Raw genomic sequence first — 26,405 nt, forward strand, 5'->3', positions numbered from 1 at the left:
AGATCAAAAGAACCTTAAGTTTTCTTTGTATTATTTTTTACTTTATTTAATTTATAAATAAAATTAAATTGCAATCAAAAGTGTGACTTGACAATTAATGAAACAGGTAAAAATCTCGAAGACCAGGATTGAAATCATAGATGAGACAAATACATCTAGCGATTTATTTCAATACGCGTAAGCCTATTCAATACCTATGTACGTGGGAGATAACATATACACAATAAAATAGTCTACAGATATGCAAACTAGTGATGTCACAAAAAAAAGTTAAAATTAAAACGTTTATATTATTCATTATATATTACATTTTTAATGTAATGACCAAACTTTTGCAGAATAAATAAATGAATGCATCAAATAGTAAAATAATTATTAATTTATTATGCATAGCTTTATTCACGAGCCAATTATCTTTTATTTTCTTTTTTGTAATTTATCAAATATAAATTTGGATTATTTGAGTTAATGTTACTTCAAGTAAAAGAAAGAGCAAACGAAGAAAAAAGAGTAAAAGAAAGGGAAAACACAAGAATTCAATGGGACACAAAAATACGAACTGACCAAAAAGTCCCTAGTATGACAGGTGGAAGCTGTTGATTGGCTTGACCCAATTAGTAAATTTTGCACTTGATTAGCAACATAAACCCTCTTAAAAAAACATACTTTAAGAAGAAAAAAAAGAGAAAAACATACATTAAAGTAAGTATATAGCTCCTTCTCTCTATTTCCTCTTTCTTTCTTTTTCTCTCTCACCAAAAAGCCAAAACTCTGCCTAAAGTTTTTGTAACTCTTTTGTTTTTGGGGCTCTGAAGAAGAGAGAAAATAGCTTACATACATATAGAAAATTCTCACTATACACACACACATAGAGAGAGAGAGAGGGGTATATATTTATAGAGAGATTCTATATATAGGGGCAGTGTTTATAGTTTGTTGGGTATTTTTGGAAAGTGGAAGGCCATGGGCTGTTTCCCTTGTTCTGGTGATTCATCATCATCAATCAAGAAAAGAGAAAGAAAGAGAATTCCACCAGCCAATAATCAATACAAAAAGGATGATCAATCACAGCCCAGTACAGGTTTTCTGCTTTATTACCTAAGTTTTGATTTAATCATTTTCTTGATTAGTAACAATAATTGTCTTTTGATTTGCGTTCTTTGGAAAATTCAATGTGGGTTATTGAAAACTGATCAAAGATTGAATTTTTTTGGCATAAAGATTGGTTTTTTTATCATTGCATGTATCTAAAGATTTGATTTTTATTTTCTTGATCTTTATTTCTTGCTATGCATGTTAAAGGATATGTTGAAATTATTGATTTTTTCTTGATTTTCTAGGGAAAAAAGTTGAATTGTTGACGGGTCATGTGTCGGTGCTGTTTTTATTTGACAGTCTAATTTTTTCTGAATCAGGGTGTTTTTCTAGGAAGTCTCTAGTGTACCAGCAATTGTAGACCTCAGCTTTTGGACCTTTTGACTTTTTTCTTTTTTCCTACTTGTTAATTTATTTATATTTTTTTGGATGGTTTTGATGCTGCTGATTGTTGAGGTACCACAGAGTTATAATATAACAACAACAAAAAACTCAGTATAATCCCACAAGTCCCACAAGTGGGATCGGGAGTTTAGCGTGTACGCAAACCTTACTCGTACCTTATTCCTACCTCCCACAAGTCCCACAAGTGGGATCGGGAGTTTAGCGTGTACGCAAACCTTACTCGTACCTTATTCCTACCTGGAAGGTGGAAGGTAGAGAGATGTTTCCGATAGGCCCTTGGCTCAAGGCACAAAAGTATAAGATATAATATAATTTAAATATCTCTTTATTAATTTTGTCTTTTGTGCTTAAAACTCTTCTTTCCTTTTAGATTATGTAATCATTGGAGTTATCATGTGTATACTATTTTGTGAGAATCATGTAGGTTATGAATCATGTATATTTTGGCTTTTACTTATACATGTGCTTGTTGTCGTTTTCTACTTCAAATGGGGCTCATGGTTTTTGGTGCCTATTTGTGTTTTTTTGTGGCTTAGATATAGTAAAGGCAAATGAACATAAAGTTGTGAGGAAGGAAGAGGCTAAAGATGCACACCAATCTACAACTAGGACAGATGGAGATTGTAGCAGCATTTCCGGAGAAGGGGAAAATGATGGAATTAAAATTAATGGAGTGAATAAGGCGCGGGCGTTTAAATTTGATGAGCTGGTAGCTGCAACAGAAAATTTCAAAGCAGCCTACTTCTTGGGTGAAGGAGGCTTTGGAAAAGTATACAAAGGTCGTTTGGCTGATACTGGTCAGGTCAGCTCGACTCCATTATTGTAAGACTAATCAAAGTTTGCAGCCCACGCGAGACTAAATGGTGGTTGAGTAGAACGTTAATTGGTTTTATTTACCGATGCCTAATATATTTTGTTTAACGCAGGTTGTAGCCATCAAACAGCTGAATCCCGATGGATGTCAGGGGAATAGGGAATTCATTGTGGAAGTACTTACGTTAAGTATGGCTGACCACCCTAATCTTGTCAAATTAATTGGTTATTGTGTCGAGGGAGATCACAGGGTGCTGGTGTATGAGTATATGGCTCTTGGTTCACTAGAAGACCATTTACATGGTATGCCATACACCATTGGATTTGTGTTCTCGAATTGTATTTTAATTTCCTTAGCCTTGATAAAACAACGTACGTTTGCAGACCCTTGGCCAGATAAAAAACTTCTTGATTGGAACACGAGAATGAAGATAGCTGCAGGTGCTGCAAGGGGCCTGGAATATTTGCATGACAAGATGAAACCGCCTGTTATTTATCGTGACTTGAAGGGGTCGAATATTCTGCTTGGGGAGGGGTACCATCCAAAGTTATCGGATTTTGGATTGGCTAAAGTGGGTCCCCTTGGAGACAAGACCCATGTCTCTACCAGAGTGATGGGCACATATGGATACTGTGCACCGGATTATGCTATGACTGGCCAACTGACCTTCAAATCAGATATCTACAGCTTTGGAGTTGTTCTTCTGGAGATCATCACGGGCAGGAAAGCTATCGACAATACAAAAGCTGCTGCAGAGCAAAACCTAGTTGCTTGGGTAAGATCTCTTAGTCTTGCCGTATGTAAATTTTTGCTGTTATAATACATGGTTTGTCCACTCCTGTTTCTTGTTAGCTTGTCTATGGTTTATGCAAAAGAAGTTGAGCTTCAAACCCAAAATATTAAGACATGTATAAACCCCTTCTAATGTCTTTTTATATTGAACTATGTAAATTTTTAGCCTCCCGCATGTGTAATCTAACTCTGAATATAAATGTGGACAGTAATGCAGACTTACGAGTGTGTGAGGATGAGCTTGCTAGAGTTAGCTCTGATATTGTATTATTTGGCAGACCTAAAATACAAGGCAATACCTGAAACCTTTTTAAACCCGTTTGAATGCCTATAAGTTTACTGCTTCCTGCTTGAAAGAGTTGAAGCTCACTTACTAAGTCATCTTTTCGTTTTTGGTTATATTGAACGGGGTGGAGGATGGGGGTAGCCATGTACATTTGGGTGGTGCCCTTAGATTCTGATATCCCACTGGCTGCGCTGTCCAGACTGCCTGTGATTGATTTAAGCAGCCACATGAGACTAAGGAATGGGGCTACTTTTTTTAAGAGCTAATTCTACCAGCATTTTTCCGGCGTGAAGGTCAAGGTCTACATTTCTTCCCCCCTTCCCTTGTCTTCTCCCCCTGGCCGTACGTGGGCCTCGCTTAAGAATCTTGTATTGGTTTAATCAAATTGTTATTGCATTTGTGCCTTTTGAACATCAGAGTTGTTTATAGTTTTTAGTTCAGAATCTTGATAAATGATTTGGAACATTTCATTATAACACAGATTCATCAAGTAAAAATGTAAGAAATATAATACAGAAATATGTTCTACACATCACCACTAGCTTTTGGGGCATGGTAATCGGGTATATATGGCTGGTATTCTTGCCTCTGTATTGTTGAAGCATCTATTCAGCGGCTGTGCCTGATATATCAGATGAAGCCCTCTGATTATACATGTTTGCCGTGTTAGTTCATACTTTTATTAGTGATAATAAGGTTTACGTAACTACCATCTGTATTACTTTTAGGTAAGTAAAGATGATGTCTGCACAAAATTATACTCTGAAATTTACCGTCAATAAAGCAAACTCAAGTTGAGCACCACTCTGACTTTTTAAGAAATTTCTCTGTTCATTGTGTTAAGAAACTTCGGATATTACGGTAAAGTTGCCTCCATGTGACCGGGAGGTCACGGGCTCGAGCTGTGGAAACAGCCTCTTGCAGAAATACTGTTTAAGGTTACGTACAATAGGCCCTTGTGGTCCGGCCCTTTTCCGGACCCCGCGCATAGCGGGAGCTTAGTGTACCGGACTGCCCTTTCTTTTCCTATATATTTCTCGTGCAATGGCACTTTCTATATATTTGTTTCCATTGGAGAAAAGTGAAAACAACTAACAATTATTTGCTGAAACAAACTTTACCTATTCGCTTGAGCACTCGTATACATGAGAGCAGAAATGATTGACTTGCAGTGGATTTCAATTTTGGAAAGCTGAATCTGCTGAAGCACTTTAACATGATTAACTCATCTTGTGCAGGCGCGACCACTCTTCAAAGATCGGAAGAAATTCCACCAGATGGCAGATCCAGTACTAGAAGGTCATTATCCAGTGAGGGGTTTATACCAAGCACTTGCAATTGCTGCAATGTGTGTCCAGGAGCAACCTAATATGCGGCCACTCATAGCCGATATTGTCACTGCTCTCAACTACCTTGCCTCCCAAAAGTATGACCCCGAAACACAGCCTCCTGTCCAAGGATCGCGTAAAAATTCTCAAAGATCAAGATCGATAGATGAAGATAAGAAACCCGTTACTGTCGATGGACAATGACGGAACATAGCTTAGAGGACTAAAATTTAAGAACCAAATTGGCTACTACATACACCAACATGCCTTGTTATCAATTTTTGTGTCACATGATAACAGGTGCAGTTCAAAATCTAACGTAATATAAACCAAAGTGTTGTCCTTTGGCATTGTCTTGCTTCTCTGGAGTAAATGTAAACACTAGTGTGTAGATGGAATATATATGATTGAAATATGTAGCAAAGAAAGAAAAGATAAAAGTTAGGAAAAGGAGTAGATGCTTCATTAGCAAGAAGCAAGCATCCAATTGTTTGAAATTTAACTTAGTTAATGAATCAGTTTGCCTGGCTTATGGTCAATCTTATTTTGTTGCTTCAAAAGTTTAAAGCTTCTCCTTTACTGTTTTAGATCAAACAACAACAACGACCAGTAAAATTCCACGTGGGATTTGGGGAGGGTAGATCTTACCTTATCCCGAAAGAGTGGAGAGGCTGTTTTCGAAAAATTCTCGACCCAAGAAGACAAAAGAAGACAATATCAGTATCACCACAGAAATCATAGGAAAAATAGAAACAACATGAAATTCAGAAGAAAGATGCAAAATAAAAGCGATAGCTAGTAAATAGGTTCGACACTGAAAAGTGAAATAGTAAGACACAACATTGTCACTAGTTATCTTAGTCAAAAACCCTACCAGACTAGTCTTACAAAAGTACGAAGTAAGGCAAGACTCAGCTATCTCCTAACCTACAACCCTAATACTCGACTTCCACATCTTCTTACCAAGTGCCATGTCCTCGGAAATTTAAAGTCTCTCCATGTCCTGCTTAATCACCTCTCCCCAATACTTCTCAAGTTGTCGTCTACCTCTTCTCGTAACCTTCACAACCAGCCGCTCACACCTCCTTACCGGAGCATCTGGGCTTCTCCTCTATTTTAGATCAAAGTGCTGCAAAAATAGAAAGAAAAAAAAGAAAGAAATATATATGAAGTAACAGCTACAAGAAGTGGTTCGTCTGTAAGCTAAAGCAAAAGGCACATCCTTTATTAGAGCTAGTGGAAGACTTAGTTTTCTTTTGTTTTGGTTCCCATTTGATACTCGTTTTGGTGTTAGATTAATTTAAATTTCCACCAATTTTTTTTATTTTTAAGGTAAAACGTTCTTTATCAAAGTTTTTTCGGTAAAATGGTTCCTGTGAAAGTCGATTTTATATCCATGGTCGAACTCGGAATTTTTGGTTAGAGAGACTTGCGCAGGTTTTAATACCTATTCATATTACCAATTATTTAGCTAGTGCGTCGTAGCAGCTCTAAGTAAAAGAGAACGAGATAAGGTGCAAGCATGTGCTTTCCGAATCTTACATTTTACCCAACCTACTTTTAAAAGTAAAAAAACAAAAGGATTATTTGCTAGACAGGGTTATTTTTGTCATTCTAGTTATTTTAGTTATATTCTTATAGAAACCAATCAATATAGTAAATTAGGCGGAGAGTCTGGTCTGATATTTTTGTTGTGATATTTTTATTTTTTCCTTTCAAAATTTTCCTTTATTATGCTGGGGGATTAGTAACAGAAGATGGCAATGAGAAATGAACCCTCACTTATTTTGTATGAGATTCCTATTGATACAACTAAACTATAATTTTTCTGTAATAGCCAAGCTATTATTGAAATTTCCAAAATTTTATTAATAAAAAGAACAATATGAAACAATTAAATTTAAAAAACTCAACTTTGGGAAGCAGTTGAATATTTTGTAATTGCTCTCTGCACCAACAAGATTTGATCAACTCTGAGTAGCAGTATTTTTAAAAACTCATACTAGTCGTAATTGTTTCTTTTCATTTTGTTTTCTGTTTTCTTTCCACCCTCTTTCTTTTATTTCTCTTTTTTCCTTTACCAATATTAAAACGTAGTATAAGAAACATGTGGGAAATTCTCCCGCCTCAACCAACAAACTTAACCAACTGCTGCTAACAAATACTCAATCAAGTTTCACTCTTAACCCTCTCATTCGTTTTCTCCTTAAACCCAAAAATCTCTCTCTCTCTCTCTCTCTCTCTCTCTCTCTCTCTCTCTCTCTCTCTCTCTCTCTCTCTCTCTCTCTCTTGTTGCAATGCAGCGAACAAGGAAAATAATGGAGGTTGCCACTGATATTCTTCCACTCTACAACAGGCCTAATTCTGCCTCTCGCAACATTTCTATTCCCAACTGGTTTTCTGGAAAATGGATTCATCTCATTCCTCTTGCTGTCTTGCTCTGTTTGCTCATTCTTTGGTGGTTCTCTTATCCAGGTACAACATTAATAATCCCCAAAATTAATTCTTGATATATAAATTTCCCTTATAATTGTTTAATGATTGTGTTGCAATTACAGTGATGTTGGAAATAAGGGATGGAAGAATCAAGGAAATTGACAAGATTGAAGTTGTGCCAGAGTTGTTGAATGAAACTACCAACGTTGATCTTACTATTCTGGCTATGGCAACTGCAACTGCAACTGCTTCTGCGCCTTTTACATCAAATATTCCTCAGAGACAAAAAGTAATTGAGAGTGAAGGCGCGAAAGAGTTGATCAAGATTCAGAAAGTGTACAATATTAATGAACCAGCAGCAGAGCCAATGAGCAATAATAACGGTTGAAATTTAGTTTTAAGTGTTTTACAAACTATAGTTAGAATGATTTTTAGCAATAAGTACTGTTGGGTTGGCTGAATTTTGAAATGAATCACAATTGCGGAATCTGTGTGGAGAGTTGCTGAGAAATAATCTGTGTTTTTGTCCTAGTTGTTGTAATCTGGAATTAAACTGAGTCTTACTATATTGTCCAGTCCAATAGCAAAAAGAAGATATATTTCAGTCAGTATTCTTCTTCTTATCCAAAAAGTAATTGAGCGCTTAGTGCGTATAACTGCAGTATATTTATTTCTATTTTTTACATTTATTAAAATCTGAGTAGTATTCCTTCATAACTGGTAAATTTTGTCCCCTTTTTTATAACTTGTTCAAGAAAACTTGCATGGAATTACTAATAATTTTTTACATACATTCACATATTTACTCAAAAAGTGTAGCACTACGTCTTCTGCTTTCCCATTATTACAATTACTCACATATAATTGTATTTTATTTTCCACCCGGCCTGATTTTTAAAGAATTATCGAATCTAATAGCAAGAAAATGACACGTGGCAGCGCCCCCCCCCCCCTCCCTCCCCCCCCCCAAAAAAAAAGGAAAAGAGTTGGCGCCATTTTCAACAAATTAAACCGACTTTTAAAGTCTAACTATATATAATTGTTGTCCTCATATAACAGTCTCAAATATGCCAGCTTAGAGAAAAAAGAAAAAAACTTAAAAGGAATCCTCTAATTATGTTTTTGGCTTTCATTATGATGATTTTCTCTTTTCTTTTTTTTGAGTTTCAGACATGAATTTTGGTGTCAATAGTTTCTGATAGCTTAATAAAAAAAGATGGTCCTTTACTTGTGTTTTAATTTCTTGCATAAACATAACCTTATTTGTTCATTCTTCTTGAAAAATTTAAAATCTTTACTCTCTGAAATAATAATGGGGTTTGAATAGTGGTCATTGATATGTCAATCTGAACCATTTTACTATCCATTTCTTTAATCTTTCACTTCTGAAATCATTACCGTAAAAAACAGAGTTCAATGGTGTTTTTGTTTTTGTTATGATGATCTTTTTCCTTTTACTTCTGTGGTAATTCAAATATTTATGATTGTTACACTTACAAAAAAGGAGTTCATATATGGACCCAATGTCACTAAATGATTAAACAGTGATACTGTGGATCCAAAATGGTGCAAAAATTTCCTTCAATGACATTCCATTGACTGCAAATGATACCCGTTTTAATCTTTCAATCCTGAAAACATTACCGAATACTATAGAGAATGTTAAAACTCCTGTGAAGCCACTGCGTAATAATGGAGGAGGACTTGCTCGAAATATCTATCCATTGAGCAGTGGCGAAGTCAGGAATTTTTTCAAGAGTGTTCAAACTTGAAAAAAGTCAAAAAAAAAATTCCAATAGAGGGTGTTTAATACATGTTATATACCTCTAAAATCTAATATTTTATCTATATATACAGTGTAATTTCTAACGAATTGACCACCCTTACATGACGGTAGCTTCGCCCATGCAATTGAGAGGTCGGAGTTTCTGAATCAAACTGAACTTCACCTTGTCTCGTTAGTATTATCATCAATAGCGATACCAGGCTCTGAATATCTCACTATCATCAAAAATACGGTGCCATTGAGACCACATTTCCCCCACAACTGCAGACAGAGGCGGCTCAATAAACATTGTGGCCTAAAACAAAATTTCAATGAGAGGCCTTACGCTTTTTGTTAGAAAAAAAAGTACTTATATATAATTTTGTTTGAAGTTTATTTTTTTAGCTTTTTTATATGCGCAGTTAATAATTTTTAAAATCGTTTTATTCTAATAATTTTTTTTTTATTTGTAATATATCAAATTCATTTAATCTCTCTTGAGACATACTTTCTAATTTATGATTTTTAATTTATTGTTTGTAAAAAAATTATCAAGGGTTCTTTTTGGGATTGTATTAAAGTTTCAATCTTTATGAATAATCGAACTCTTTCTCAATTTATGATCCATAGAGTGATTCCCAGAAACACTATTCTTTTTCTCAATTCATGCTCAACCGTTCAATTCTTTTTTCTTTTTCTTTTCTTTTCTTTTTTGATATGAAAAAAAATTGTACTTTCTCATTTAAAACACTAAATAACTTTTTAAAAACAAAATAATATATACACTTTAGCGGCTTTACCCTTGGGCCGCCACTGACTGCAGAACCAACTCCAAAAACAGCGCCTGAAAAACATCATTGATATATCGCGGTCTAGAGCTGATAATGAAGCTAGCTGCAGCTTGGCAATCGATCTGGTTCAGGAAATGAAGGGTGAAATTTGAGCAAAATTGTTTGATAGTATTACTTTTTGTTTTCAGTGTTATTATTAAAGAGAAGGGGCTAAAGGAACCTACAAGAAACTAGAAGGGAGTAGTTTGTAAATAAGAGAAACTACGGAACTTGTAATTAGAGATAAAAGAGATCACACGGATCTCTTTCTTGTATCATAACAGAAAAACTGAAATTGCCTAGAAACATCTCTCTTCCTTTCTATCCTTGATTTCACTGTTTCATTGACGATGATTCACTGCATGTATGAATTGCTGCTGTAACTAGCTCAATCTAGCTCAGTTAACAGTTATGCTACAAGTTAGAAAGGGTTTACTATCTATAATGAGTGTAGGGGTTGATTGAAGAGTATCAAACCGAAATCATATTTGTGGATTTGCACTGAATTATCAGATTCTTTGTACTCGAAATATTGATATAAGTGAATAAAAATAGAGTCTTGCTATTGGTCTGGTTAAAATGAGTATTCATGGTCATTTTAGCATTGCTCAATTGTTCTGTTCTATAGATGACATTCCAAATTTAGCACTGTATTAAATATTAATACCCTACTATCATAACTTATATGGAGTAAATATCCAACTCCTTTATTATAAGATTGATGAATATTACTCAAACTTGTTGAGCTACTTTTCGATTCGAGTAACTTCTTGAATCAGTATTAAGGTTTTTATCCGACCATTATATCTTTCAAATAACGATGTCAAATGTAGGAAAAATAGAGAAAAAATTTGTCGCATAGTGGGTGAAGGAGAACAACTTCCGAAAGGTTTCTAGATTGGCAAAGTTCCGCATAAGTGAATGCATATAACACTATATGCAAATTTCATATAGGAAAGGAAGAAAAAAGTGAAATGGTATGCGTGTATATGTTGTCGATTAGCATATTATTTCTGTTTTTATTTATTTATTAAAATGTACTCAAAAAAAGTTTCATAAATTATTAATTATTTTTTTGGTAAAAACTTGGGTAAAACTCTCGTTATAAACGTAGTATCCATTTCTACCACTTGTTCACAAGAATTATTACGTGGAATTATGGAAAGTTTTATTCACAAATTTACTCAAAATGTGTATTACTCCAAGTATTTATCGAGTTCTATGATAGAACATATTTTGCAAATTGATTCTCATTCCAACTTTTCAAAGACTTAACCGAGTCTAATAGAAAGATAAAACGAATTGGCGCCAATTTCAGCAAATTAACCGACTTTTAACTAATTTAGCTATATAAGATGGATGTTAGTCCTCACATAACAGTCAGTCTCAGCAGATCCCAAAATTTACAGAAAAAAAGAAGAAGTGAAGAAACTCCTCTCATAGCTAGGGTTTCTGCAGAAGAGATCATCATGTTCATATCAATCGCCGTGTTCATATTGATCAGATTGCTAATTAACCGTCTCCAGCGCAGAATGCCGGGGAGAGTTATAAGGATAATCAACTGGATTCTTATTTTCGTTGGGATCATCTCCTGGATCCTCCTTTTCTGGCGGTTCTTCACTACTGGTATATATTCTTCTTCTTTTGGGTTAAGATTATTATGCATCCTGTTTTTGCTTTCATTCTTCTTAAGATCTAAAGAGGGTTTTGTTTTTACTTGCATCACCATAATCATCTCTGTTCATTCTTGTTGAAAAAATCTACAATCTTTAGTCTCTGAAATAATTATGGGGTTTGCATTATTCTGATCTTTCAATTCTTAAATAATTACTGCAGAAAAAATGATGATTAGACGTTCCTTTATACTCTGTGTTTTTCTTTTCTGTTCATTTCTTTGTGAAAAGGAGTTTGTTTATATTAACTTACTACTATTGTGGTTAAACAGTGAGAACTCATGTGAAGCCACTGCCTAATAATGGAGGAAGACTTGCAAGAAAAATGCATCCGATTGAGTATCTGAATCAAACTGATGAACTTCACCTTGTCTCTTTAGCATCAAATCCAGCAACACCACCGCCTTTTCGCAGGGGCAATAATTTGTCTGAGTTTAATTTCTTTACATTGGCCGCAGTCTCGCCTCCACTACCACAACCTGTGACGCAGCTGACCAACAATATTTCTATCTGTGGATATCCTCAGAGAAATCCACCACCAAGGTCTAAAGTTTACAGTACTGAAGCTAGCTGCTTTTTCAGGAAAATTAATGGTGAAATTAATTGAGGAAAATTGATTGGAAGTGTTATAAGTACTTTGTTTTCAGTGTTATATGCTGTAGTGGTTAGAAAAGTTTTACTATTAGGTATTTCGATATGAATTTTAACTAAATAATGAGTTTAGGGGTTGATTGAAGACTATCAAATTGAGAAATCAAATTTGTGGATTTGTACTCTGAGCCTCATTGTTTGTACTAGAACAATTGATACAAGTGAATGAAAACAGAGTCTTTGCTATTGCTCTAATTGAAATGAGAATTCAAGGTCACTTTAATATTGCTGTCTAATGGTAGTCAAGATCATCTGTTAATTTGTCTTTTTGTTTTCTTTGTTAGTCTCCATCTTTAGTTTTTAAATTTCAAGTAAAGTTTAGTCTACGTTGAACAGCAATAAGAAAGATTCGCATGCAGAGTTACAGTCAATTTTGACCAATATTCATTATTGACATACGGTACAATATGCAAACTCGCCCCAAAAAGATAAAATAACTAAAGTGTTATAATACCCTATACTTTTTTTTAATAAGGGTGTATTGATCATTAGCCAAATAATAGAATAATTATAATAAGAAACTAACTAATAAAATAAAATAAAATAAAAAAGGGATAAGGAATTTAAAACAAAAGGGCCGAAGCCCATAACACAACCTCTGCCCAACTTTTAAAAGGGTTAGGGGAAGGGGACAAAGCAGGAGCTTTAAAAACGAAATTAAAAAGAAAAACAGAGAAGGAAAGAGAGAAAAAGAAGAAAAGAGAGAAAGAAGAAAGAAAGCTTTGGACAAAGGCTTTAAGAAGAACTAGGGGTTGGAATTGAATCCTTCGGCTCAAAAGGTTAACCTTCTTCTTATCAGTTGAATTATTTCACTATACCTACGCGATTTTATGTAGTACAAAAGAATTTCCATATCAGTTTTTTATAAATAAATAATTAATTATTATGGACAGTAAGACTATAAAGGTTTGGTTTAAGTACTGATAGGTCTAATTTTGGAGAAATAAAGTATACTAAATAGTTTGAAATTTATGGATTTTGGACTAGTTTTATGAGTAAATATAAATCCACAAATTAAGACTCAAACATGAACCCCGATGATTGAGTATTCTAAATTAATTATAAATTAGCCTAAACAAGGAAATTAATATGAGATCGATATTATGTAATTATAGATTGATTGGAGGAATTTGTACGAATTGCTCGAGGTGAAACATTTGGTATCTCGGCATTGAGTACTGTGAGTAGTAATCTTACCGCGATTTATGTTTTCATAACTTGCATGATTTACACATAATTTTTAATATGAATGTGTTAACGATTATTTTGAGTTGCATGTTGGACAAGTCTTTTATTCGATATGATATCGAAATAGTTATTTAAGATGAATACCGTGGTTTTAAATATTTTCGTTGTCACTAGATCTGTTTTACCGTTACTTGAATTTACTGTTATCTAAAAGAAATTATATTATTTGATAAGAACTGAAATGCCTTATATTGTTTTAAAATAATTTCTACGAGTATATACGGATTACAGAGACAAGTATAAATGGGAGTAGACATTGAAGGATTCCGTAGCTAACGGCGGATTCGTTAAACCTGGTGCACCTTGTAATTATTGATTACCATTATAGCTCTCGCTAGTGGGAAGGTAGAACTACCATACCGTTACCGATTTTCCTCGAGTAGGGACTACCGTTATATATGACTTTTTGCAAAGAAGTCCACAGTTATACCGATTACATGATCCGTTCATTGAAACCTCCCAAAATGTGAATACTGATATTATACAGTGGTTACCGAGCTTATTACTGAATTGTTAATTATATTATACTACAAGAAAAATGTGATGAGACTGAAAATTTATTGTTTCTAAAAGGCATTTTTATGTTATTTTCTGTTTGAGATACTAGCATATTTCTGACTTGTCCCCAATAAAAACGATTGTGATTTAGTGTTATTACTCACTGAGATAACGACTCATTCCCCGCTAATTTTTTTATAGAGACAGCAGTTGATGCGGGCGAGGATTTCGTTAATTAGAGCGCACAGGCTGATAGTTCTTAGTGAGCCTCGCACTTGTTCGTGTGGACGGAGATTTTATTTATTGTTATGGTCTTTCTTTGAACTCTTAGAGTTGCTCCATAGTTAATATTTTAGTGGCATGAGTATTATTTTGTTATTATAGTTTTATGTTGAGTATCGTTCATTAGTATCAAAGTTGGAGATAATTAGTATTTCTGGTTATTAGTGGGTTGATTAGTAATGGTGGAGACTTATTTTGGTAAATTGATAAGTTGTCAATTGTTTGGTATGATATTAGGATGTTTGGTTGTTGATTTGAGACAAGAAAGTTTTGGGATAGTCCAAAAACAGGGGAAACTCTATCCGATTTTCTGTAAAATACCGATGAGTCTTACTTGGGAGCACTTGCTCCTAAGCGCTGGTCACGATCCTAAATTGGATCGTGACAAAGTTGGTATCAAAGCTTAAGCTTTAAATCCCGAGTCATGGAGCAATGTTTAGTAGAGTCTTGTTCATGGGTATATAGGCGCACATACTTATGATCTTGAGGCTACTGAACATCTAGGAATGTTTTCTCTTCTTTCATTCTTTGATCGTGCGTTGAGATAACTTGAGATTGACTTTGGAGTATTTATTTCGCAGATGGCTAGGACACGCATACCCTCATCTGCTGGACGTGGTACTACCCGGGGTGGCGGTCAAGTTGGGGTCCATCAAACTAGAAGACAGGTTGCTCCTCAACCCCAAGCTGTTATGCCAGATCAAGTGCAAGGGCAGGGAGTTCAGGACGCTCCACCACCAGTGCCAACTGTTGTACCTAATGTTGCCTTACCTGTAGACGCAGATGCAAGGTTATTGAATGTGTTAGAGACATTGGTGCCTGCTCAGGGTGGAAGTTTAGCTCATCAGGCTACTTTACACACACAAGCACCTGCACAGACTCGGACTTTCGTGAATAAGGAAGTATCCCTACAAGAGTTCTGAAATTAAAATCACCAAAATTCACAGGTTCCGATAATTCAGTAGATTCTCAAAGTTTCTTGGATGGGACACTCAAGGCATTATGTGCTCTTGGATGTTCTAGTGAGAGAGACGTGGAGCTCGCAACATACAAACTAGAGGATATGGCCAACACATGGTATGCAACTGTATTGCTAGGAAGGCCAACAGGAGCAGCACCACTGACATGGGACAAGTTCACTAAGTTGTTCAAGAGTCATTTTCTTCCAGACAGACTGATGCAAAAATATTCTAGAGACTTTGAGAGATTGGTTCAGACTCCAGATATGGATGTGTCAAAATATAACACTATGTTTTGTAAGCTGGCTATATATACTCCTTACTTAGTGCCTACCAAAGAAGCTCGAGTTCAGAGGTTTGTTGATGGGTTGGTTGGTCGTCTATACACTGTAGTAGCACCACAGATGAAGACTTTATCCTACTGTAATGTAGTCGACCTTGCTAGAAAGATTGAAAACAAGGGACGTGATGAGCGTGCAACTAGTGATTTACGTAAGAAAGCCAAGACATGAGGGGCTTTCAGTGGCGGTTTTAGTGAAAATAGAAGAGAAGGAAATCAAGGACAACAACAACAACAACAACAACAACAACAACAAGGTTCTCATATAGGGACACACATGTCTTCACAGTCCACATACAGACCACATTACAGACAAGGTAATAGGGACCATCATCTTCTGGGCATCGTAATTCTGGGCAGATATATGTCACTACTACAGTCTGCCAGACCTGTGGTAGATCACGTTTGGGCAAATGTCGTGTTTTAACTAGAGAGTGCTTTCGGTGTGGCCAGTTGGGACATCACTTGAGGGATTGCCATCAGCTTCCGAGAAATTTCAACCAGGTTTCTATTTAGTCAGCTGCACCGACTCAGACTACTCGTAATACTTCAGGTGCTACAGGTACAAGAAATAAAGGTCGAGGTGTTGGAGACCGTGCTACTGTGATTCAAGGACAAGGGAATGTTGGTAGAGGTCAGGCGAGAGTTTTTTCATTTACTAGACAGGATGCTGAGGCCTCGAATGTTGTGGTTACATGTATTCTTTCTGTATGTTCATTTGATGCGCTTGCATTGATTGATCCGGGATCTACTCACTCTTATATGTCCACGTACTTTGCTTTGAGGTTTAGTAGACATCCTAAGCTATTGAATGATCCTTTTCTAGTTTCTACTCCTGTTGGAGAGTCTCTATTAGCTGAATATGTGTATCGTGCTTGTCTGATTCGGGTTGAGGGTAGAGATACTCTAGATGACCTTATTGTACTGGATATGATTAACTTTGACATGCTGATGGGAATGGATTGGTTATCTTCTTGTTATGCTATAGTCGATTGTCATGCAAAGATAGTTAAGTTTGAGATACAAAATGAACCCAGTTTTATTCTAAGAGGGAGTCAGGTTCCAGAGACTTGCAAAATTATACTCCCTCCGTTTCATATTAGATGAGGTAGTTTGACTCGGCATGGAGTTTAAGAAAAAAAGAAGAAGAATTTTGAAACTTGTTGTCTTAAAAGCTTAAAGGGTAAAAGGTTTGTGGGGCCATGACATTTTGTGTGGCTATAAAAGTTTCTCATTAAGGGTAAATGAGTAAAATGAAGAGTTTAAAGTTGAATTATATTTCTAAAATTAGAAATGTGTCATTTGTTTTGGAACAGACTAAAAAGGAAAGTACCTCATCTAATATGAAACAGAGGGAGTATTTTTTATGAAGGCTCAACGACTTTTGAAAAAAGGTTGCTTGGGTCTCTTAGCTATTGTAAATGACACAAGAAAGGAAACAGTTAGCATAGAAAATGTACCAATAGTGAGAGAGTTTTCTGATGTATTTCCTGAGGATTTACCAGGATTGCCTCCAGTACGAGAAATAGACTTTGGTATTGATTTGCTACCTGACACACAACCCATATCGAATGGCACCAGCAAAGTTGAGGGATCTAAAGCAACAGTTACAAGATTTGTTAGATAAGGGTTTTATTAGACCTAGTGTATCGCCATGGGGTGCACCAGTACTGTTCGTAAAGAATAAAGACGGATCCCTGAGAATGTGCATTGACTACAGATAGTTGAACAAGATAACAATACACAATAAATATCATTTGCCTCGTATAGATGACATGTTTGATCAGTTACAAGGAGCTGCCCACTTTTCAAAGATTGACCTCCGTTCTGGTTATCATCAACTTAGAATCAAAGATAAAGATATTTCTAAGACTGCTTTCAGAACTCAATACGGGCACTACGAGTTTCTTGTGATGCCTTTTGGACTAACAAATGCTCTAGCTGCATTCATGGATTTAATGAATAGGGTGTTCAAGCCGTTTCTAGATAGATTTGTAATAGTATTTATTGATGATATCCTGATATATTCTTGTAGTCAAGGAGAACATAAGAATCATCTCAGGACTGTGTTACAGACATTGCGAGAACATCGGCTTTATGCTAAGTTCTCAAAGTGTGAATTCTGGCTAGACTCGGTAGCATTTTTTAGGCATGTTGTATCCAAAGATGGAATTATGGTAGATCCTAAGAAGACCGAAGCTGTGCAGAAATGGCCCAGACCTACTTCTCCTACAGAGATTCGTAGCTTTTTAGGCTTAGCAGGCTATTACAGGCGTTTTGTGCAAGATTTCTCCAGAATAGCAGCGCCGTTAACCAAGCTAACACAAAAAAATGCAAAGTTTCAGTGGACGGAGGAATGTGAGCAGATCTTTCAAAAACTCAAAACATGTTTGACAACTGCACCAATATTAGCCTTACCATCAGGTTCTGGAGGATTTACAGTATTCTGTGACGCCTTGAGGGTGGGATTAAGATGTGTTCTCATGCAAAATGGTCTTGTTGTAGCTTATGCTTCGAGACAATTGAAAAAGCACGAGCAAAACTATCCAACACATGATCTGGAGATGGCTGCAGTGGTATTTGCTCTAAAAATTTGGAGGCATTACTTATATGGCAGAACTTATGAGATTTATACTGACCATAAAAGTCTGAAGTATACCTTTCAGCAGAGAGATCTGAATCTTCGGCAGCGTCGTTGGATGGAACTACTTAAAGACTATGATTGTTCTATTTTGTATCATCTTGGAAAAGCTAATGTGGTGGCATTGAGCATAAAATCTATGGGGAGTCTAGCACACATAGCTCCCGCAAAGAGACTTTTGGCCAAAGATATTCAGAGACTAGAAGATACAGGTATCAGATTTAATATCAGAGATTCAGAGGCATTGTTGGCTTGTGCTCAGGCCAAGTCTTCATTAGTTGAGCGCATTAAGGCCACCCAATATGAGGATGAACGATTATGCAAATACAGAGATGAGGCCTTAGCTGGTAAAAGCAAGGATATAATTGTTGAAAGTGATGGAGTCCTTCAAATGGGTGACAGGCTATGTGTAGCAAACGTAGATGGGTTGAGACATGCCATTCTTAAAGAAGCTCACAACACTAAATACATTATACATCCTGGATCCACAAAAATGTATCATGACCTGAAGCAATTTTATTGGTGGGAAGGTATGAAGAAAGATGTTGCTAACTTTGTTTCTAGTTGTTTGACTTGTCAGGAGGTCAAGGCTGAGCATCAGCGACCCGCAGGACTACTACAACAAATTGAGATTCCAGAGTGGAAATGGGAAATAATTACTATGTACTTCAGCACCGGGCTACCACGAACCCTTAGAGTTTATGACTCAGTATGGGTGATTGTGTATCGACTGACGAAATCAGCACACTTTTTGCCAGTGAAGACTACATATGGTGGAGTGAGGTATGCAAAGATATTTATGAACGAAATTCTCCGACTTCACGGAGTTCTAGTATCCATCATCTCTGATAGAGGATCACAGTTCACTTCACGCTTTTGGAAATCTTTTCGAGAAGCATTGGGTACACGAGTAGATCTTAGCACTGCATTTCATCGACATACAGACGGGCAGTCTGAACGTACTATACAGATCTTGGAGAATATGTTGAGAGCTTGCATTCTTGAGTTTGGAGGTAGTTGGGACTCTTATCTACCGTTAGCTGAATTTGCTTACAATAATAGCTTCCAGTCCAGTATTCAAATGGCACGATACAAAGCATTGTATGGTAGAAGATGTCGTTCTCCTATCAGATGGTTTGAAGCTGGTGAGATTAACTTATTGGGACCCGACCTAGTACAAGAAGCTATGGACAAGGTCCAGTTGATCAGACAGAGATTGCTTGCAGCTCAAAGTAGACAAAAGTCTTATGCTGATAAGAGAAGAAGAGATTTAGTGTTCACAATTGGGGACAAAGTGTTCCTACGAGTCTCCCCTATGAAAGGTGTGATGCGGTTTGGGAAAAGAGGCAAGCTGAGCCCCAGGTTTATAGGACCGTATGATATACTAGACCAAGTGGGAGCTGTGGCTTATTGTTTGGCACTTCCTCCTGAGTTGTTCTTTATTCATCCAATGTTTCATGTCTCAATGCTAAGAAAATGTATATCAGACTCATCTCAGGTGCTTGAAGCACCAACTATACCGCTTGATGAGAGGATGTCTTATGAGGAGGAGCCGATGACAATTGTTGATAGGCAAGTAAGAAAGCTACAGTAAAAGAAAATTGAGTTCGTAAAAGCCTTATGGCGAAATCATATAGTTGAAGAAGCTACTTGGGAAATAGAAGATGTTATGAGAGTCAAGTACCCCCATTTATTTCAGTCTACAGGTACGTACTTGAGTTAAATTCGGGGACCAAATTTCACAAGATGGGTAGGATGTAATGCCCTATATTTTTTTAATAAGGGTGTATTGATCATTAACAAAATAATAATAATTATAATAAGAAACTAACTAATAAAAATAAAACAAATAAAAAAGAGGATAAGGAATTTAAACAAAAGGGCCGAAGCCTATAACAAACAACCTCTGCCCAACTTTTAAAAGGGTTAGGGGAAGGGGACGAAACAGGAGCTTCAGAAACGAAACAAAAAAAAAAGCAGAGAAGGAAAGAAAGAGAAAAGAAGAAAAGAGAGGAAGAAGAAGAAAGCTTTGGACAAAGGCTTTAAGAAGAACTGAGGGTTGGAATTGAATCCTTCGGCAGAAGAGGTTAACCTTCTTCTTCTCAGTTTAATTATTTCACTACACCTACGCGATTTCATGTAGTAAAAAAAAATTCCATATCAGTTTTTTATAAATAAATAATTAATTATTATGGACAGTAAGGCTATAAAGGTTTGGTTTAAGTACTGATAGGTCTAATTTTGGTGAAATAAAGTATATTAAATAGTTTGAAATTTATAGATTTTGGACTAGTTTTATGAGTAAATATAAATCCACAAATTAAGACTCAAACATGAACCCCGATGATTGGGTATTCTAAATTAGTTATGAATTAGCATAAACAAGAAAATTAACATGAGATCGATATTATGTAATTATAGATTGATTGGAGGAATTTGTACGAATTGCTCGAGGTGAAGCATTTGGTATCTCGACACGAGTACTGTGAGTAGTAATCTTACCGCGATTTGTGTTTTCATAACTTGCATGATTTACACATGATTTTTAATATGAATATGTTACCGATTATTTTGAGTTGCATGTGTGACAAGTCTTTTACTCGATATGACACCGAAATAGTTATTTAAGATGAATACCGTGGTTTTAAATATTTTCGTTGTCACTATATCTGTTTTACCGTTACCTGAATTTACTTTTATCGAAAAAAAATTATATGATTTGATAAGAACCGAAATGCCCTATATTGTTTTAAAATAGTTTCTACGAGTATATACGGATTACAGAGACAAGTATAAATGGGAGTAGACATTGAAAGATTCTGTAGCTAACGACAGGTTTGTTAGACCTGGTGCACCTTGTAATTATTGATTACCGTTATAGCCCTGGCTAGTGGGAAGGTAGAACTAACATACCATTACCGATTTTCCTCGAGTAGGGACTACCATTATATATGACTTCTTGCAAAGAAGTCCACAGAGCTAAAATGTGAATACTGATATTATACAGTGGTTACCGAGCTTATTACTGAATTGTTAATTATATTATACTACAAGAAAAACGTGATGAGACTGAAAATTATTTATTATTTCTGAAAGAGCATTTTTATGTTATTTTCTGTTTGAGATACTAGCATGTTTCTGACTTGTCCCCAATAAAAATGATTGTGATTAAGTGTTATTACTCACAGAGCTCATTCCCCGCTAATTCTTTTATACAGACATCAGTTGATGCGGGCGAGGATTTCGTTAATTAGAGCGCACATGCTGACAGTTCTTAGTGAGCCTCGCACTTGTTCGTGTGGACGGAGATTTTATTTATTGTTATGGTATTTCTTTGAACTCTTAGAGTTGCTCCATAGTCAATATTTTAGTGGCATGAGTATTATTTTGTTATTATAGTTTTATGTTGAGTATCGTTCTTTAGTATCAAAGTTGGACATAATTAGTATTTCTGGTTGTTAGTAGGTTGGTTAGTAATGGTAGAGACTTGTTTTCGTAAATTGATAAGTTGTCAATTGTTTGGTATAATATTAGGATGTTTGGTTGTTGATTTGAGACAGGAAATTTTTGAGATAATCCAAAAATAGGAAAAACTCTGTCCGATTTTCTGTAAAATACAGATGAGACTTACTTGGGAGCACTTGCTCCTAAGCGTCCGTCACGATCCTAAATTGGATCGTGACAAGAGTCAATTTTATTTTGGTATAATATGCTAGTAAAAGATTTAGGGTGTGTTTACTTGGGAAGAACTTCCTCAAATTTGGTGTTATGGTGATACTTGATAGTATGTACTATTAATTAACCATAACTAAGTATCATAGGGCATGCATGTAAAGTTGATTAACCAAATTTAAAAGAAGTTAATTATCCAAATTAGAGACTAGATTTAACATATTATCAGTTTGCTACATTCAAGTGACAAATTGAGGTGAGAGTATATAAAGTCCATTACTCAAATGGTCACTCAACTATCCCATATTATCTCCTAAAGTCACTTTACTTTCGTTTGTAACAACAAAGTCACTAAACTATGTCTATTGCACTCAGAAGGTCCCTCAACTAGATTTTTCAAATTTTGGATGCCAAATACTTATTTTACCCTTTAAATTATAAACATTTATCTTCTTTTTATTTTTTTAAACTTTTTAATATTATGATTTTCTCTTTTTAATTTATATTATGGACTTATCTATAGAATACATAAATATTATTTATAAATTTTAAAAATAAAAAGTATTTAAGCATGTATAATGCTGGAATAACAAAATAACGAGCTTAGTAAAAAAAAGTTAATTAGAATAATTTGTTAATAATAATAATTTTAGTATTAACAACAAAACTTCAAAAATTTATTTACACAATTCAGAATGAAAGAAAATAAAGGTTGTAAAATATATATTCCATGCACGTAATACCAAAATAATTATTTAAATAAAGATATTTTTATAATATACATTATATATTCTTGAAAATTATGCTTAATTATATTATTATGTTTCTATCAACTTTCCGATGACATAAAGTTATGTCACCGGAAAGTAGAGGGACTATCTGCATAGGGTAAAATATACTATGTTAAATCGTGCATGGAATATATATAATATAATTGAGCATAATTTTCAAGAATATATATGTATATTATAAAAATACTTTTATTTAAATAATTATTTTTATATTACATGCATGAAATATATATTTTACAACCTTTATTTTCTTTCGTTCTGAATTGTGTAAATAAATTTTTAAATTTTTGTTGTTAATACTAAAATTATTATTACTAACAAATTATTCTAATTAATTTTACTATGCTCATTATTTTGTTATTCCAACATTATAGATTATAGATGCTTGAATACTTTTTATTTTTTTAATTTATAAATAATATTTATTTATTCTATAGGTAAGTCCATAATATAAATTAAAAAGAAAAAATCATAATATTAAAAAGTTAAAAAAATAAAAGAAGATAAATATTTATAATTTAGACGGTAAAGTAGGTATTTGGCAATCCAAAATTTGAAAAATCTAGTTGAGTGATCTTCTGAGTGCAATAGGCATAGTTCAGTGACTTTATTGTTACAAACGAAAGAAAAGTAACTTTAGGAGATAATTTGACAAAGTTGAGTGACCATATGAGTAATTGACTCGAGTATATATTAATTAATCAGAAGTAAGTTTAAATTAAGCACATATAAAGTTGATTATCCAAATTCAAGAGGAAGAAGTCGATTCACAAACCTAGTTTCCAATATTTCCATAGACGTATTTGTAATTTTCACTGGATTAGTTCATTTCTCTATAGTCAGTGTAGCATTTTACTATATTCCACGTAAAGTTAAACTTTTACATTTTTTAAACTTTCCCAAATAAAATCATGGAATTATGTGTGTGTTCCAAAAATATTCTCAAAGTGAAACAATCATAAATTTTATGGGATTTTGTAAAGAATCACCTGGCTTCCAAATTCAACTCGAATTTGGGTTACTAGAATCACTTAGGAGTTTGTATAATCCCATTATAATGGAAATGTAGAAAATATCAAATGTTGTAATGATTTTTTCTTTTAACAAACTTGGCACGTGCAAGGCACAAACAAGGTCTCCCGCCATTTCCAACAGAACCGACTTGTTAACTAACTGAATTCATCGTCTTGTATATATAACAAAACCCCCCAACATTTCATTATCCTTCAGCGATACCAAGAGCTCAAGATTCAAGAACTTTCTCTCTTTGGCTTTCTGAAGAAAAAAAGAGATAACGAAAATGGTGGACAATTTCTTCAACTTTCAGATGCATAATCCTCACAGGCAGAGAAGGGTTAGAGCTCTAAGGCTGTTTGATTTTATCCCCATCTTTGTCTTGGTTCTTTTCCTCTACCTTTGCTTCATCTCCAATATTGGTGCGTTCTTTCACCCAATTCAGTTTCTGCTTCTTCTTTTTGAAATTTTTTCGTGTTTGCTCTGTTCATTATAGTTGAATATATCTTCTCTGTTCCTATGTGCATGCTCCTTCTCGTATTTCAGTTTCTGGTTCTTCTTTTATGAATCTTTTTGATTTTCAAGCAAATGGGGCTTTACTTGTTACTGCTTCTTTTTGGAATCCACTTGTGTTTTCTCACATTACATGATCTTCTCTGTTCATTCTGGTTGAATTTTTTCCATTTTTTAGCTCTACTTTTTTTTGGATTTCTTGAGTTGACACTAGTGGCGTTTCTGTTTTGTGATATAGTGGTAGCAATATAGGCATTTTTGTACTCAAAATGATCTTGTGTTTTATTCACTGTTCATTCTGGTTAAGAATTTCAGTTTTTTGCTCTTCTTTTATTATTTTCTTGAGATTTAGACGCTAGTAGTTTTCTACATGTATTTGTATACTGAAAAAATATGTAGGTTCTTTTACTTGTGTTTTCTGTTCATTATTCTTGAAAAGATTTGCTGTTATCTTTATAAATTTATGCTGCTTTTACAGTGAGAATGATGATCAGAAATGGAAGAACCATTGCACCCAACAGCATTCCTCTGTATCTGAATGATACCCATTTCGATCTTGCAATTCTGAAATCATTACCAGAAAAAACAGAGTACAAATCTCCAGCTGAAGCACTGAAAAGATCGAGCTTAAAGATCAACAATGAAGCAACTGAGATACCAACAACGCCGCCGCCATATCAACAACCCACCACCACCACATTTCCACCACCACCACCGCCACCGCCGCTCACACAGCACCAAATCCAAGAACAGCAACTAAACAACATACTGGAAGCATTAATAGGAGCAGGGGATTTTGCTGGGTGGGCAAATTTGCTTTCCTCCACAGACTTATCATCTCTTCCACTCTCCGCCACTTTTTTCATCCCAGGCAACGACGCCATGTCAAATCATCAAACACCTGGCGATCAAAATATCAACTTAGACCCATTTCTCATTGCCTATCATATAGTCCCACAACGCCTCTCTTTCGCCGATCTCCAACAGTTCAAATCCAACACTCGCCTCCCAACTCTCTTACCTTCCAAATTCATCGTCATTACAAACAATTCTTTAACCAATTTTACTGTCGATGGCTCTCAAATCACGTACCCAGATGTTTACGTAAATTCTGCTTTTACAGTACATGGTGTTAATAAAGTTCTTGAATATTCCGTTTACGGTGCTGATCCTGTGTTCTCTCCTCCAGAGAACAATACTGTGCCTACTGAAACTGTTGCACCTATCCCACCAAAGCCAAAGCCAAAGCCAAAGCCAAAGCCAAAGCCAAAGCCATTATTATTTCCTGAAGGAGGTGGAGGTTTTATTGATGGTTGGAGGAGTTCTAATTCAACTAGAGCATTTCCTATTGAGAAATTAATGCTCGACATATCTGTTCTGTTTTTCATATTTTTTTGGGTTTGAGATTTGAGAACTTATGGGATATAATGTTCTAGCTTAACATTTTGATGAAGAGAATATACTGAGAAACTGGATTACTGTTTTGTTTTTAATCATAGTTTTTGGGTCAGTAAATGGATCTCTGTTATGATGAATACATGCAGAAATGAGAAAGTTTATTGTTTCAACATCTCACTATTGCATCTTCTCCTTTAATAGCATAGTTATAGTTATGTTTTTATGTGTTATATACTTGAGCAAATTTATTCTAGCTGGTGAACTTTGACATTGTTCAAGCTCTTTGCAACATTTATAATTTTCAAAAATTCAAATATAGTATTAAACAGTCAACTGTTGGACTTTGATGTGTTGTTTTTTCTTTCCAACTAACTTTTCAACTACAGTATTATTTTAAAATTTAAGCTTTTTTTAATCATCAGTAATACTCCTATAATGTATGTAAAACTAATATTCTAAACTTTCTGACTAATCGATAATATCGTATAAAATAAAACAGAGAAAATTATTAATTATACTCATATGATACTCTCACAAACTATAACGCGCGGTAATAGATTATCATAATATGATACTATCACAATCTATGGCTCTGGTGCAATGAAGATTGCCCCTAGGCCCTAACAATTACAATTTTTATATAACTAATGACTCGATTGACCCCTAAACAAGTATCAAAAATTGTTGGTCCCATTAAAGGTTGTGGATTCATTATGGAAAAAATACGCGACACAACAAACATATACATTATAGTTATTATTTGTAGCTATACTTTCAAAAAATTACCATTCATAGCTATATTTAAATTCTATAGCAAATCTACCTGTCGTACTAAAACAAGAGATTAATTGCTTTAAACGGGAAGAAGAAAGCAATTAGAGCACCCACTTAATAAGCAAAGGTTTTGAGTTCGACTCTCGATGAAAGCATTCTATTTGCCTGTATTTCGCATTGGTTGTATTCTTTTTATTGCG

At 34.9% G+C, this 26,405-nt stretch overlaps 4 protein-coding genes across 5 annotated transcripts; all 4 read left to right on the top strand.

Annotated features, from left to right (window-relative positions):
* Positions 1–697: 697 nt before the first annotated feature.
* On the top strand, positions 698–5,259 carry LOC104246556 (probable serine/threonine-protein kinase PBL5). Of its 2 annotated transcripts, XM_009802368.2 has the most exons (5): positions 698–1,081; positions 2,037–2,302; positions 2,427–2,616; positions 2,698–3,089; positions 4,631–5,259. In XM_009802368.2, the coding sequence occupies exons 1-5, from the start codon at positions 964–966 to the stop codon at positions 4,922–4,924; spliced, it is 1,260 nt and encodes a 419-aa protein (XP_009800670.1). In that variant the 5' UTR covers positions 698–963; the 3' UTR covers positions 4,925–5,259. The 2 variants fall into 2 exon arrangements, with proteins under 2 accessions (XP_009800670.1, XP_070018733.1); XM_070162632.1 differs by lacking the exon at positions 698–1,081 and having other exon boundaries at positions 2,191–2,322.
* A 1,623-nt stretch (positions 5,260–6,882) lies between these two features.
* Positions 6,883–7,721, top strand: LOC104246557 (uncharacterized). The gene is made up of 2 exons (XM_009802369.2): positions 6,883–7,195; positions 7,279–7,721. Exons 1-2 carry the CDS (start codon positions 7,018–7,020, stop codon positions 7,542–7,544), a joined length of 444 nt encoding a protein of 147 aa, XP_009800671.1. The 5' UTR covers positions 6,883–7,017; the 3' UTR covers positions 7,545–7,721.
* A 6,963-nt stretch (positions 7,722–14,684) lies between these two features.
* On the top strand, positions 14,685–17,029 carry LOC138881772 (uncharacterized). The gene is made up of 4 exons (XM_070162034.1): positions 14,685–14,931; positions 15,051–15,554; positions 15,956–16,461; positions 16,775–17,029. The coding sequence occupies exons 1-4, from the start codon at positions 14,685–14,687 to the stop codon at positions 17,027–17,029; spliced, it is 1,512 nt and encodes a 503-aa protein (XP_070018135.1).
* A 6,722-nt stretch (positions 17,030–23,751) lies between these two features.
* Positions 23,752–25,532, top strand: LOC104246559 (putative fasciclin-like arabinogalactan protein 20). Its single transcript, XM_009802371.2, has 2 exons — positions 23,752–23,942; positions 24,512–25,532. The coding sequence occupies exons 1-2, from the start codon at positions 23,807–23,809 to the stop codon at positions 25,435–25,437; spliced, it is 1,062 nt and encodes a 353-aa protein (XP_009800673.1). The 5' UTR covers positions 23,752–23,806; the 3' UTR covers positions 25,438–25,532.
* The last annotated feature ends 873 nt before the right edge of the window (positions 25,533–26,405 follow it).

Source organism: Nicotiana sylvestris, chromosome 11 (assembly GCF_000393655.2).
Source record: "Nicotiana sylvestris chromosome 11, ASM39365v2, whole genome shotgun sequence".
NCBI lineage: Eukaryota > Viridiplantae > Streptophyta > Magnoliopsida > Solanales > Solanaceae > Nicotiana > Nicotiana sylvestris.